The 15,016-nt window shown below is 39.0% G+C and overlaps 1 protein-coding gene across 1 annotated transcript; it reads left to right on the top strand.

The window, feature by feature from the left end:
- The first annotated feature begins 477 nt into the window (after positions 1–477).
- On the top strand, positions 478–13,836 carry LOC143283661 (uncharacterized). Its single transcript, XM_076589877.1, has 5 exons — positions 478–574; positions 2,377–2,729; positions 4,926–5,273; positions 5,651–5,830; positions 9,397–13,836. Exons 2-5 carry the CDS (start codon positions 2,427–2,429, stop codon positions 9,823–9,825), a joined length of 1,260 nt encoding a protein of 419 aa, XP_076445992.1. The 5' UTR covers positions 478–574; positions 2,377–2,426; the 3' UTR covers positions 9,826–13,836.
- The last annotated feature ends 1,180 nt before the right edge of the window (positions 13,837–15,016 follow it).

The raw sequence follows: 15,016 nt of genomic DNA on the forward strand, positions 1-15,016 counted from the left end.
TTTAAGGATGACATGTCTTCATCACTAACATCATTTGGTACATTTTCTGTACGCCAAACAATCATGCGTTGGCATGAAGTCAGTTGAGTAACACGGTCATGTCTAGCTTGAGCAGTACTTTCTACATTTACACGTGACTTACTTGACATGACAAAATTTGTGTGGACAGAGCAATGAATATCTGAGAGTGAAGGATCAAATTCATTTACCCTGAAATCATGGACTAGTGACATGAACTGAATTTCACCAATAACATAATCAACAGTACTTTGGTCTTTTACGTTTGTGTTTTATCCATAGTTAACGTCATCGCCTAGCCTACTATTAAAAATATATAAGTTATCTGAGCGGCATACATTAAGGAGAGCTTTTCCAAAATTATTAACACGATGTTTATCTTCTGTATTTCTACTGACTGGGATATCCTCTCTTTTCCTAACTAAATAGGGATGTTACTCTTGAGCAATCAAGGTTTGTGTCCCTTTGTTTGACAACTTGGGCTGCTGCTCCTCTGCTGGTCATTTTCTGTCAGAAGCCAGTGATGTTTTTTTAGTTGTATTCCTAGCAGATATGGGTAATGTTTTCTTCTGTGTTTATTTTATAATACAGATGCATACGAATGTTTGATCCAACAACGTGACTGTACCTCATAATGAAATTCAGACTGCTTTTGGCACTTTGAGAACTAACATGAAAAAGAGTGACGAACAAGATCAGTTGTCTTTTTGATCATGAATACTAAAATAGGCCTAGAAGTTAGATCATGTTTATCTTGAACATATAATGTTTAGCTTTGCTCACGCGCAAGCAGATCTGGTAATCTTGGTTGCTGTTTGTATTGTTTTCTTCTGTGTTTATTTTATAATACCCAACGAACAGATCAACAAAGGTCGAGTTTATGGAAGTTACGTGATCTGAGTCATTTCATGTGGGCAAACAATGAAACATTATGCATGTTCGTTGTCTCGATTAGTCTTAAAAAATCGTATCATATGGTCAGTGACACGTACGCTACTTCACATCTATTTCATTTTTTTTGTAAGTAACGGGCATATATTTACGCAGTGTGCCAGAAGGTGCTCTGTGTCAGTTGAGATATCACTGCCACAGATTACTAGTTTAGTTTCATTGTTGATGAATATTTCAGTGTAACTTTATATTGTCAGTTATTTGTGTGATGTGCATTGTATTTATGTACTGACTTTCTATAAGGTGTAAGCTGTTATTATTAAATTAAACACATCCGTACCACCACTGTTATTTCAACTTCCATAAGTTCTAGTTGTCACACACACACACACACACACACACACACACACACACACACACACACACACACTGCAGGGAGAGGGTCAGTATAACTATGAGGCTGCAGGGCCTCCAGCTCCAGAGCCCCCAAGACCGACGTCGAGGCCTCAAGCTGACCCTCTTCAGTTGAGGGGTCGGTGGCAGCACTGCCACCAGAAAGATATGTAAAGCCACACATCTGTATGGGATGTCTTGGTGGCAGCAAGGCTGGCAATGCATTTTTAAAATATATTTTAAAAAATTTTTAAGCGCTGACTGGTAGGCCCCCCTTTCATTACAGCGACATAAGAATCAGAGTGTTGATTGTGGTCGCTCAACGGAAGAAGAAGAAGAAGCCACACAAAGAAAATAAGCATTGTGTGCAGCCTACAGATGCTACAATGATTGTATTAGAATTACACAAAACATTGTTGAACAGTCAGCAACAAAACGGCAGGTGTTATGTAGTACCACCATCAAACACCAAACAATCCAAGAACTCCTTCTTCATTAGAACTAGAGTGGAGTGGAATAACCTGTCTGATGATGATATCAAGTCAGCTGGCGCAGCTCAGGTAGATGGCCCAGAGTTAACACCACCAGTCCTACTCCTGTGTGAAGACTACCCCCCTCCCCTCCCCCATATAGTGCATTTTTTTTTTTAACACACCCTGTTTCAGTTATAGTCAATCCTTGGCTTTTGCAACATATTTATCCAGATCCAGATCCATCCTGTATCAGACAAAATGATGAATTACTTGCATACATTCATGCAGCAACATGCTTACCCATGCCCACAGCCCTCCACATACATGCTTGGGTGAGGGTGGGGGGCAGTTAAGGATTTGAGTCTGAAAAAAAGTTACCCAGTACATGAATTTGAGGTCACTATACCCTTGCTCTTCCTAATATTACACCTAGTGTCGTGTGTGTTGTAGCTGGGTTTTTAGTTGGTTTTTTGTTTTGTTTTTTTGCTGTCTTTGTTCCATCTTGTTGATTGGCACAAAAGTTGTGCAATCACTAATGCTTCTGGATCAGTGGCTGTGTCATTCCTTCACTCATATATTCTTATTTTGTTTTCATTTGAAGGTCACTATTGAAAGCAAAGAAACAGACCCACAGCAAAATCAGAAGCAAAGATGGAAAACATCTACCAAGCCATCGCGTCAGGCAACTGTACATCCTATGACATTGAATTGCTGTTTGTCAGTAGCGACACAACTCGTGGTAATCTGGTGAATGAGGTGTGTCGCAATGGGCTGACACCTCTGTGTCTTGCCTGCAAGTTGAACCGCGTGGATCTGGTGCCCCTACTGCTGCGGCGAGGAGCACGGACGGATGTTCCGTCCATTTACCTGAGGAGGTACCCACTGCACTATGCCAGTGATCACAGTGATGGCAACCTGGACATGGTCAATATGCTACTGGCATGGGGAGCACAGGTCAGACTTTAATGATGATAATAGTTCAATTTATAAGGTGCCTTTTAATGTAAAACATGCTTAACTGCACTGTGCAATGTAAAAATTGACGATTAAAATGTGCATTTGAGCACTAAAACTAAAAACATGCATAACCTTGTACAGACATCCAATCAATCACTCAAACACTAACTTATGTCCATACACACACAAAATCATCACATACAACACAACACTGAAGATAATATATCAGTACATAAACAGTGCACATCGGGATCAGGATAAAGTACAAGATCAGCACTCTATGTTATAGATGTATTCACAAAATTGCCCCTTCCTATCTCTGCAGCTGCCTTCACCTCTACATTCATCTCGCTCATTACGATCGGCTTCGGATCCACTCTGTTTACGCATACCCAGATTTAAACACTCGACTGTTGGCCGCCGTTCTTTTTCTGTCTCTGGACCATGCGATTGGAATGAACTTCCTCTTTCGCTTCGTCAAGTCTCCACACTCAGCTCTTTCAAGTCTGGCCTTAAAACCCACCTCTTCCCAAAATAGCCTCCCTTGCCTGCCCTTCCTTGTCTTTAGTTTTCTACAGTTTTAGAGTTATGCATGTGTTTGAATGACTGGTGCGAAAGCGCTTTGATTTGTCTCTGCACAAGATTCAGCGCTATGTAAATACCATTATTATTATTATTATTATAAATACATTGCAGGGGCTAATCTGGCCATTGTTGCAACAGACTAGGGAGAGTGCATGTTTAAAAAAATAATCACATCACAATAACTTGAATAAGTTAATCTGATATCACAATACTTAGAAAAACACATCATAATACTTACTCCCTTTATCACACTACTTTGTCATTCAAAACTGTCAGTGCCATTTCCATAGCCTAGTTTGAATTAATGGTGACTGAAAGGGAATGAATCTGTGCTGTTTTAGTACTTGTATATGTATGTACATGTTTTGAATGTGTGTAGTGTGTGTTTATGTGGTGCATATTTAAAAAAAAATTTTGACTGTGGATGTGCCTGTCATTGTGTATGCTTGCTGACAAAGCTATGTACATATGTGAGTATCTTTCACTAAAAACCTCTTAAGCATTTCTGGATATAGAAAAATTAACAAATTGAAACAAGAAAATTACCACCTTGGTGTGTTCATTGAGAAAAACCATGCCCTGCACTTCAGATTTGCAGCCCCACATTCACTTGTTTAACTGCATGACCACATTCACATATGTGTACGTGATTTTGTTTTATTTTTTCCCTATACACTGTAGTTTAGAACTACACTCCATGTTTTGGCTGTTGTGCATGCTGGGTAAGCTCATGCTTCCATTGCTGACCAAATGCTGAAATGGATCATGATATTGATGTATATTTTATGAGCACATTGGATCCTATGCCTATGTATAGCCTGTACACATGAAAAGGACTGCAGAATTGTAAGTAGTGTATATTTGATTATTCCATCTGTGTCAAGTCATTAAGGCAGATTATATATTATTGGATGGGACTGGCTGAAAAGAGGTCACAATTCCAATATAAATTCTGTGGCTGAACGGCATTAAAGTGCAGTCTTGTGAACAAGAGTGCAGGAAAGCTGTAGCCAGCTAATGTTTAAAAACACAAAATGACAAATGCTCAGTTTTTGAGCAAATATCAAATGTGTGAGAAGTTTACGTGCTATGATCATAAGCTGGTACTAAGCAGTGCATGCACCAGCAGTGGAAACCATGCAGGACTTTCTGTAACACAGGAATATGTGTCCCTGACACTTTAAAAAATGAAAAGGATGTGCTTTGTAATAGAATTTGTGACTCTTCTGTCATTCCTTTCCCATATTTATGTCATGCAATCTGCATTAATCATGTCACACAAATGGGATAATCAAGTTGCATTTCTTTCATGTGCTCCATCCACTGTCTTATTAAGTTATTTTATTAATTCTGCGTCTATAGACAAAAACGTGTTTCGCAGAAAGGATGTTTAAAGTACTGTACCATGGTAAACTGATGAACACCAGTTGGTTTGCTCTTATTTGGCCAAATTTTGATACACACTTGGCTTGTTGGTTTGCTTTTATTTGGCCAAATTTTGATACACATTTGGCTTGTTGGTTTGATCTGTTTGGCAAAAAAAATGTTGAGGCTAACTCAGTAATAAACCACACTGGTCAAACATTTAATTACCTGTTACTTGTTCAGCCCAACGTTCAGGACGAGGACGGCAACGCACCTCTACACCTGGCGTGCACAGAGTCCAACGTGCCTGTGGTGAAGGCGCTGTTGGAAGCAGGGAGCGATGTGGAGCTCAAGGACCTGGATGATGAGACTCCCCTGGTTCGAGCCTGCTTTGCCAAGAGCGTGGAGCTGGTGGACCTGCTGCTCAAGGCGGGAAGTGACCCCAACTACCCGCACGGCCGTCCTCTGGAGATCGTGGTTCGGGCACCGTCAGTGGAGAGCCTGAAGCTGCTGATAGGGGCAGGAGCCAGAGTGACCAACAACACCTACCTGAGCTTTGCCAGCGAGCACAACTACCTGGACATGATGAAGGTGGTGATGATGATGATGTGTGTGTGTGGTGGAGTTTGGTTTGTCATTTTCTGGCATGGCTGCCTGTGAATGGGTGATTGCCTGTGCACTGAGTCTGAATTAACTAGGGGAAGGAGCTATACAGTTATCATTCATTATTGTTATTGTTAGTAGTTGTAGAAGTATTACTATTATCATTGTTATCTTTATTACTATGATTATTATTACTATTAATTAAGGCGAGGCTCTCTGGTCTGTTTGTGTGGGTGAGTTTATTTTGTTAAGGAGGGATTTATTATCTGTTTATAATGTAAAACAAAGAAGAAGGGAGATGGGTTCCTTTTATTCTTGTTTTAGAGGTTTGTTTTTGTTTCTGTACATCATGACTTTTTTTGCAGGTGCTGCACAACTATGGCGCGGACGTGAACAGCCGGGGGCGCATGGGGCTGACGGCTCTGCACCACGCATGCATCTCCCAGGAAGCCACCTTCGACGCAGTGCGGCTGCTGCTAATGTGGGGTTCGAACCCTAATGTCACCACCAACACAGGAGACACTGCGCTTCACCTCGCTTGCCAGGTACCCACAGCAGGACAGAACCATGCATTGTAATGTATGGTATTGGTACTAATCTTTGTCACAATAGATTTCTCTACGTGAAATTTGGTTAGCTCTTCCCAGGGAGAGTGTATCACTACAGTATAGGTCCACCCTTTTCTTTCTTTCTTTTTTCCTGCCTGCAAGTATACTTGTTTCTTATCAGAGTGAATTTTCCTTCAGAATTTTGCCTGGGATAACAGTTTTTTCGCCATGGGTTCTTTTATGTGCACTAATTGCATGCTACACTTTTTCCTGCCTGCAAGTATATTTGTTTTCTTATCAGAGTGAATTTTCCTTCAGAATTTTGCCTGGGATAACAGTTTTTTCGCCATGGGTTCTTTTATGTGCACTAATTGCATGCTACACACAGGACCTAGTTTTATTTGTTTGGTCTGAATGACTAGCTTCCAGACCACCACTCAAGGTCTAGTTGAGAGTTTCAGATCGAATACACTATGGTAGAGCACACTGTTCAAGAACACACTGAACAATACTCTCAAGCAGAAAAGAATTAGCTATGCATAGCTTAGGGGAAACCTTCCAGTTCCCTTCATCAGTGCAGACTGATTGGGCTGACTGGAGTTTATTGCATGCTACCATGAGTGGAGCTGATAACATGTAACTGAAGGAGGGAAGAATAGATGTCAGGGGTGTGTTTCCCTCTGTCCTTCTGACGATAAACCAATGTTGCTAATCTTTAGGGAGAGATGATAAGCCAAAGTCCCATTTGCAGTCTTGGTTTAGTGCCCATAAAAGAACCCACAGCAAACAATGTTTGTATCTGGAAAAATACTCTTTGATATTAAAACAAATACACTTGCAGACAGCAAAAAAGAGGAAAATATGGGCGGTGCTGTACTTTGGTGATGCGTTCTCTCCAGGGAGAATAGCCTGAAATCTCTTGTGAGAAAAAAGTAGTACGATACAACACAATACTACATGACACAACACAGTATAATGCAGTGCAATGCAATACAATACAGTACAATACAATACAACACTTCTGTTGGTCAGTGGTGAGGCCATTTTAGAAAGATAATGTGCGCAGGGTGGTGCTTGGTTTCTTTCCTTGGCTGGGAGTCGGCTGAAATGCCACATTCATCAACACTTTCCTAGCTTTTGCCTAAGGGGCAAGAATGCACACAGCTGATAAAACACACACATAGACATGCACACACACACATGGACATGCACACACACACACACACACACACACATACACACATAAGGCATACACATGAGGAACACATGCACGAACGCACGCAGGCACACATATGCACGCCCATACACACACACAAGGCATTCACATGTGGAGCACATGCATACACATATATTCATGTACACACACACACACACAATTTTAATACCATTTTTGTATAGTTGTTTTCAGCTAAAGTAAAAAAATAATTGACACTATGTTGCTTTGCCGTTTTGTCATTTTTCTGTTTTTCAAGACATTTGCACTACTGTTGTCATTTTTCTATTTCTCAGACATTTGCACTACTGTTCTGTCATTTTTCTATTTCTCAGACATTTGCACTACTGTTCTGTCATTTTTCTATTTCTCAGACATTTGCACTACTGTTTTATCATTTTTCTGTTTTTCAAGACATTTGCACTACTGTTGTCATTTTTCTATTTCTCAGACATTTGCACTACTGTTCTGTCATTTTTCTATTTCTCAGACATTTGCACTACTGTTCGGTCATTTTTGACTCACTTGTGTAAACAAAGTGAGTATGTTTTAACTTGGTGTTCGGTTGTCTCTGTGTGTGTGTGTGTGTCTGTGGTAAACTTTAACATTGCCATTTTCTCTGCAAATACTTTGTCAGTTGACACCAGATTTGGCATAAAAATAGGAAAAATTCAGTTCTTTCCAGTCATCTTGTTTGAAACAGTATTGCAACTCTGGGATGGGCACAAAAAAATAAAAAAAGAAGCCAAATTGTATGCAAACTGAATTTACTGTTATATATATATATTTTTTTTTTCTCTCTAAACTTGGCACTTTGATCTGATATTCTGACACAACAACAAGAGCAGTTTTGGGGTTTTTTTTATCATTTTTTGTTCAAACAGGAACTTCTTTTGCTAAGCATGGAAGTTATATTTCTGGTGTATGTCTTTGGTGCAGATAGCTAAAAAGGGAAATTAATCTGTAATTAATACGAGGGGGGTTAATTTGCTTTTAACTGATCTTTCTCATCTTAAACATTTTGAAATTATACTCAGTACATAAAAAGCTTGTGTGTTTTACTCTCAGTGTACAGGGCTTTCACTACGTTCATTTGCCCATGTGGTCTTTTTCGGAAAATACTAAAATCAGTACTATGAGTGGACTTTATAGATCTATTGGCTGAGCCCTGAAGGTCATGGGCAAAAATCAGTTGTGTACACATATTTGTACATTTTCAAAGCACGTGCTCATATTCCTTGCGAACGCAAAGAACGCCATTTTGTTTCAAGTTGTTGACCTGCCCGTTCAATCCTATATTCAATGGACGATACACGATAACATGTGATGGAAAGTTGGAGAAGGAGATCGTTAAATATTTATTCAGAGAAAGATTTGTGAACGCCTCATCACTTACTGGATTATGCCCTAAACTGCCATAAAAACATCAAATAAATCAGTCGGAGTTCACAGTTAAAAATACTAAACCATGAGAGTTAATATCCTTGATGAAACGTAAAAATTTCCAGTCTTGATTTTCTCAAAATGAAGTCCTTTTCACTTCATATGACGTTTAGAAGTACTTGTACTTGGCTCAACATGTTATTAGTTTAAGAAAATACTCAATTTTCATATCAACTTTAAAACTATAAAACTAGAATGAACATAAAAGAGAAATTGAATCGACCATGTTGTACATTCCCGGCGGGTGTAACTTAACTTGTATATCTATCTAGATCCAGAGAAAACAGCTAAATGTTGCAGTGTGATTGCGGCGATAGCCACGTCTCCTTTACCACGGACTTAAAAAGAATTTTTAACTGCCCTTAAAGATTTTTTGAATGTCCAAGATACACCAGAATAATATGATTTGAACAGCGTTCTCACTGCAAATACTGCAATCGATTTATCACCCTTAAAAAAGCATGTTTAAATGTTTAATTTTTTAACGTCAGTTAAGGAGCCACGATAGTGTATTGGGTAAGACAGTTTCCTCACACCCGAACACAAAGGGTTCGAATCTGCCGTCAGGACTTTTTTTTTCTCTCCTTCTTTTTTAACTGAAACTTTATAATAACAAATACAGAACACATTTTAACGATTAGATTTTTTTTTTAAAGTATATCACAAGTGAGTCTTGAAGGCCTTGCCTCTCTTGTTCTGTTTCTCAGCCATTTGCACTACTGTTCTGTCCACTTTTCTGTTTTTCCAGACATTTGTACTACTGTCCGTTTTTCTATTTTTCAAGACATTTGTACTATCGTTCTGTTATTTTTCTTTTTTTCCAGACATGTGTACTACTGTTTTGTCCGTTTTTCTATTTTTCCATGCACTTGTACAACTGTTCTGTTCGTTTTTGTTTCTCCCTCAGACATTTGCGTTGGACAAAGTGCGCCTGCTCCTGACGTACGGCGCCGACATCAACCAGCTGGATGGAACCCGCACCTCCCCCCTCATCACCGCCCTCACCACCCGGCGCCAGCCTGAAAGCGACTCCTCCTACCTCACCCTCATCCGCCTGCTGCTGGCCGCGGGGGCCAGGCTGACATCCTCGGTGCTGGAGCGAATCAAGGTGCTGATCGTGTACGTGCAGAGCTCGGCCAGCTCCAAGGACGAGCTGATGCAGATGTTGACCAAACACACCTCAGAGCCTGTGTCACTGCAGCAGCTGTGTCGCTGTGTGGTTCGGCAGGCGATGGAGGGCAACGTGGATCAGAAGGTGTGCTGTCTGCCTCTGCCCAAGTCAGTCATCGGCTTCATGCAGTTTGGGGACATTCCTGGATGTGGTTACCAGCAGTGAGAGTGTGGTCGGTGATTGATGCACCTCTCTGGGTTTGAATGGAGGGTGTTGGTGTGTGTGTGTGTGTTTGTGAGTGGGTCTCTGTGTGTGTTTGTGTCTGTGTGTTTGTGTCTGTGTGTATTGTATGTGACTGGGTGTGTTTGTGTTATATTTTGAGAGTGGTATGATATGTTTGTTTGTGAGTAAGAAATCATAGAAATTATATGAATTTGTTTTGTAGACTGGCTGGATTCATTGTGATTTGAAATATACTGCCATCGTACTTTGGTTTCCTTACACTTTTTTTTCTTTTCCTTTTTTTTTAACAAGACAAAGCAATTTTGATGTGTGAAAGGTTAATGTATGTAAACATCCTGAATAGGTTAATTTTGTATGTATGTTTTCTTGTTTCTGTGTCTAATGGTGTACAGTTGAGTTATTTTAGGTGGTTACATTGTATCGTGTATGTAGTATATCATTACATTTCCTGCCCCTCTCCCCCCATCCCGTCTTTTAATCCAGAGCTCCCAAGATTCTTCCTGGAAATGTCATGGCATGTTTGACACCAAGTACAGGTCCATGTCTCACTTTAAATTTTCCCTGACAAGAACAAGAACATTCTTGGAGCATTAATTTTTAACAGAAGTGTTTGATGTTGGCTTTAAAAGAGTTATATGAGAAGGCTACTGTTTCTAGTGACAGCTAGCAGCAAGCCTGATGAGCACCACACAGTGCCAGACAGCTGTCACTTGCATGATGTATGTTAACCTCCCCTTTGGGAAAGCAGCATCAGCATTGATGAGAAATAGTTAGCAACATGAGCATTTTTTTTCTCTTTAATCTACATCCCTACCCCTGCCCATCCCCTCCACCACCACCCCAGCACAAGCCTGTGGGCTTTAGGAGGTTCAGAGTTAAATCAAGACTGGTTCGTTGCTTCTTCTCATTCCTTGTGGAAAAAAATGAAAACATAAGGGCCAGGATGTATTATTCACCCTTATCTACCTCTCTCTCTCAGTCAGTCTCTCTTTCTCCCTCCGCTCCTCTCTCTCCCTCCCCCCCACCCCCCCCCACCCCCCCCACCACTCCCCTCTCTCTGTATAATCTGTAAACTAGCTTGTAAACGATCTGTATTCTGTATCTAATAAGCCCTCATCCCCCTTTGGGGTTAAAAACTGTGCATGGGGTAAAAGACCTTGTTAGTGTTCACCACCCACTTAGGGGGAAAAAAAAAAATAAGGAAGAAGAAGAAAATTATCATGAACTAATGATTAATAAGTTGGCTATTTATGATCATGCTGCTCTACAAAGTACTGTAATGCAGGTGTAGAGCAGGAGATTAGAGTAGAACACCTGCATGAGATATCATATTTCATGTGTGATTGAAAAAAGAAAAGAAAAAATAAATAAGAAAATAAACATGAACTCATGATAAATCAGAATGCTTTTCACGATTATGTTGCTTAACGAAATAGTGCAGATGTAGAGCTAGAGATAAAGAATAGAACACCTGTATGAGTTTTTTGATGTGTTATTGAAAAACACCAAGTGAGAACATGATGTCAATCCATGACGCAGTCTTGTTTCAGTGACTGCTTTGTACTTAACCCCTGCACATGTTCATTTGTTAAGCCCAACACACATTCAGTTGTGTGTGTTTGGAAGAAACTGAGAGGGACCTGGAAGAAACAGACAGAAAGGAAAGAAAGAATAACGAATGAATAATGGAGACAAGAGAGAAATAAAAATGATACTTCAGTACGGAAACTTATGCATTACACCTTTGAACAGTTTACTGTTTATATCATCAGAGATTTCTCATGCATACATGCTCAACCACTACTTTGATGAAATTAGTAAAGGACTGGGTTCCAGAAACGGGTAAAAGGCCCACTATACACCCACCCTCCAAACTTTAGAGTGAAAGTTGTGCACAGAGGGATGTCAGTGTGCAAGGTAGTTTACAGTGTGTGTATGTGTTTTGAGGGAAAAAAATGCTGAGATTATCGTACTATTTTTGTATGGGTGCTGTCAGAATGTGTTTGTGAGTGCGTATGTGTGTGTATGCTCACCATTTGGGCTTTTCATAGCCATGAGAAAGTTTTTGACAGTTTGTAATTAATGATCTGTGATACATTAGGACAGAATGCCAATGAATTAAAGTTAACTGTTTATGAATAAAAAGGTCATATTGCATTTCTGTCTAGTATTGACAGTCTATGAGCTCAACCATTGAATTTGAAAAGCTGGCTGCATTTTTTAAGGACTGAGTGGCAGTAAGGGTTTATGTGTCATAACTGGCATTTTTATAAGTTGAATATATTACAATTCTGCCTGTTTTTTGGTTTTTTTTTATACTATGTTGAAATGGTGACATCATAATGTGTGTGTGTGTGTGTATAGTGTGTGTGTGTGTGTGTGTGTGTGTGTGTGTCTTTTACAGTACTTTACCCTCAGTATAACTAATAAATATTTTAGTGACCATGGAAACGCATGTTTCTGCCTAATTAAATCTGAATTTAAGATGATAAGATATTTCCAGTCTATCATGAGTGTTGCTCTTTTCTATGTTTTATGGACAGGTAAAGTTGTATCTGGTATCTTGTCAACAGTTCATTACAAGGATGCAGACAATGAACTCTGTCTTATCAGCAAAACATCACACAATTGATGGTGGTGTTAATGTTCCGTCTTTTATACAGCCTCTGTTCAATTAAAGTATCCACCTGCACTGTTCAGTTCATCATGTCCCAAACCAGTCCATGTTGTTTGGACTGGAAGAATAATAATTTATCATGGGTGAAGACAACTCGGATGTGAAGCATCTGGAATAGCTGTTATAAGATAAGATAAGATAAGAATAACTTTATTATCTCCAACTGGAGAAATTTGGTCAGGTGCATTATCACAACATAGACAAGTAAACAACATGGGGACCATAACTGTAAAAGCCAACAACAGCCCCTACAAATATTACGAAGATACAAATGTAAAAAATATCACATACATCGTTTCATACATACATCCACACACTGCAGGTAATAACTAGTATTCTTAATGGAAAAACAGAAAGAATTAAGAAACATTATTTGAATATAATTATAAACAGCCTATTATACTGCACATTGTATTACATTGATTATAATAGACAGATAAGATAAGAATAAAGATGAATTGCGGAAAACCACAACCAGATAATCAGCACACACCCGCACTGCACCCCCCCGCCCCCCACCACCACCACCCACCCCACACATGCAGATAATTTGATTAAACGAGAGTAATAAACATATGTTCTCAAATAAAAGCATTTCACATATTCGCTTTTAAAAACATTGCAATTAATTATTACATCGTAATTATTAAACAGAAATATATTTAGAATATGGACGTTAGCATTAGACATATTCATTGTACATTCATCCTGCATATTGCACATTATTCTTCCTACATCTCACACATGCCTACCATTCCAAAACAGCCATATTTGTTTTCGAAAAAATGTATAAGTCAAAGGCCTCAGAAAACACTACACACACACACACACACACACACACATATTGGCAGATGGAGAGTTGTATTTCAAACGTGTGTGTGCATGTGTGTAAGTCTTTATGCAGTTACAGAAGAACACAATGGTGACCATATTCCCAACAAGAAAGAAATTAAAAAGCTTCACATTTGTAAGAATACAATGTGTTTCTGATATATTTTTTAAATTTTACTTTGCTTCTAATTTTTACATAATCGACTCCTTGTGAAAGAATAAAGTAATGAAGCTGAATGTAGATCAGAACATCATTTTTATGTGCTGCCATTGTGAATTGGGAGCAGTCATTATTTTACCTTTTGTTTGTCTTTCTTATTTATGAAAACCTGTGGGGCAGAATTGTGCTGGAGGAAAGTAGAAGCTTGTCAAAATGTTGACATTATCTGAAGCCTGTCAGTTGTGTGCTAAATATTTGTGTCTGGGCTGCCAAGACATTATCAGTATTTCTTTTGGCAAGTCAACAATACAATAAAACCTTCTACCCTGAAGTGCTTTTTACATGTTTGGTGTGTGCGCATGTGTTTGTGTGCATGTGTATGTGTGTGTGTGTGAGTGTGGCAGGTGTGATGTGTGTGTGTATACATCATTACATGTGTACATGTATGTATGTGCATTTTTATTTGTGTGTAGGTTTGAATCTGTGTGGGCATGTGCATGTTTGTGCTGCCTGCCAGTAAAAAATATCTTCATAATAACAGTAATCAACACTAAAAAAAAGAAAAACAAAAACACATTATCAACATATATTTGGTGCTTTTTTTCAAGCAGAGCCAAGCGCTTTTCAAGTAAAATTTTATTAAACTGTAATTGACAAATTAATATATTTTATTCATACACTCAATGCAATACAACATTACAGCACACACACACACACACACACACACACACAGAGTCTTTCACACATACATAAAATGTTCACAGCATGGTTAAAAAGCAGTTTTGAACTGTGGTGGAGAAAGATTTGTAATAGGCTGCAGAAGCAGAGTGTCTATGTTAAATGTAAGAATGTTCCAGATGGTTGGACCATGGAAGGAGAGAGAACGCTGGTTATCTTTGGCGCTCTTGATCGAAACTTAGTGCTCATCCATTTGAGTTCTGCAGAACTCACATTGGCATAAACCCCAACACTGAAAACATACATAACAAGATCTGCTCTGACCAAATCCCAGCAGAGCAAAATCCAATAATGCAAAAGTGTGTGTATATGTATGTGTGTACCTGTTTGTATGATGTACTAGTGTATGTGTACATGCTTACCAGCAGCAAGACAGAAGTGCATTACTTCATATATATATATATATATATATATCGGTGTAATAAGTTTTTCAATGTTAAAGACCTGACAGGCCAATGAAAATTAAATGAAATGTCGGTCATACATGACGTCACTTTATTACCATCAAATCAACGTAAAGTACAGATCTGTCATGTGATACTACTTACTACTACTGGTTCAACGACTGTGTTAATTCTTAGAAAAAAAATATTGAAGCAATAAACCCCATAATCATATAAACATTTTCCAAAAGTTTAGGTTTCGTTAACACAATCCAACCAACAACAACAATAAAATCAAAATAACCATTACATGTGGTCACGGGTAAGTACACCATGACCAATGTTGAGAGATAAAAGTCAATTTCGTCACAGCATATCGCTGTT

This window comes from Babylonia areolata, chromosome 7 (assembly GCF_041734735.1).
Source record: "Babylonia areolata isolate BAREFJ2019XMU chromosome 7, ASM4173473v1, whole genome shotgun sequence".
Classification (NCBI taxonomy): Eukaryota; Metazoa; Mollusca; class Gastropoda; order Neogastropoda; family Buccinidae; genus Babylonia; species Babylonia areolata.

What these genes read in the sequence shown, in the direction of transcription:
- LOC143283661 (XM_076589877.1), top strand. Translation starts at nt 2,427, where the DNA reads ATGGAAAACATCTACCAAGCCATCGCGTCAGGCAACTGTACATCCTAT. An exon ending in TACTGGCATGGGGAGCACAG is followed by an intron (nt 2,730 to 4,925) that starts GTCAGACTTTAA and finishes TTACTTGTTCAG; the next exon opens with CCCAACGTTCAGGACGAGGA. An exon ending in ACTACCTGGACATGATGAAG is followed by an intron (nt 5,274 to 5,650) that starts GTGGTGATGATG and finishes CTTTTTTTGCAG; the next exon opens with GTGCTGCACAACTATGGCGC.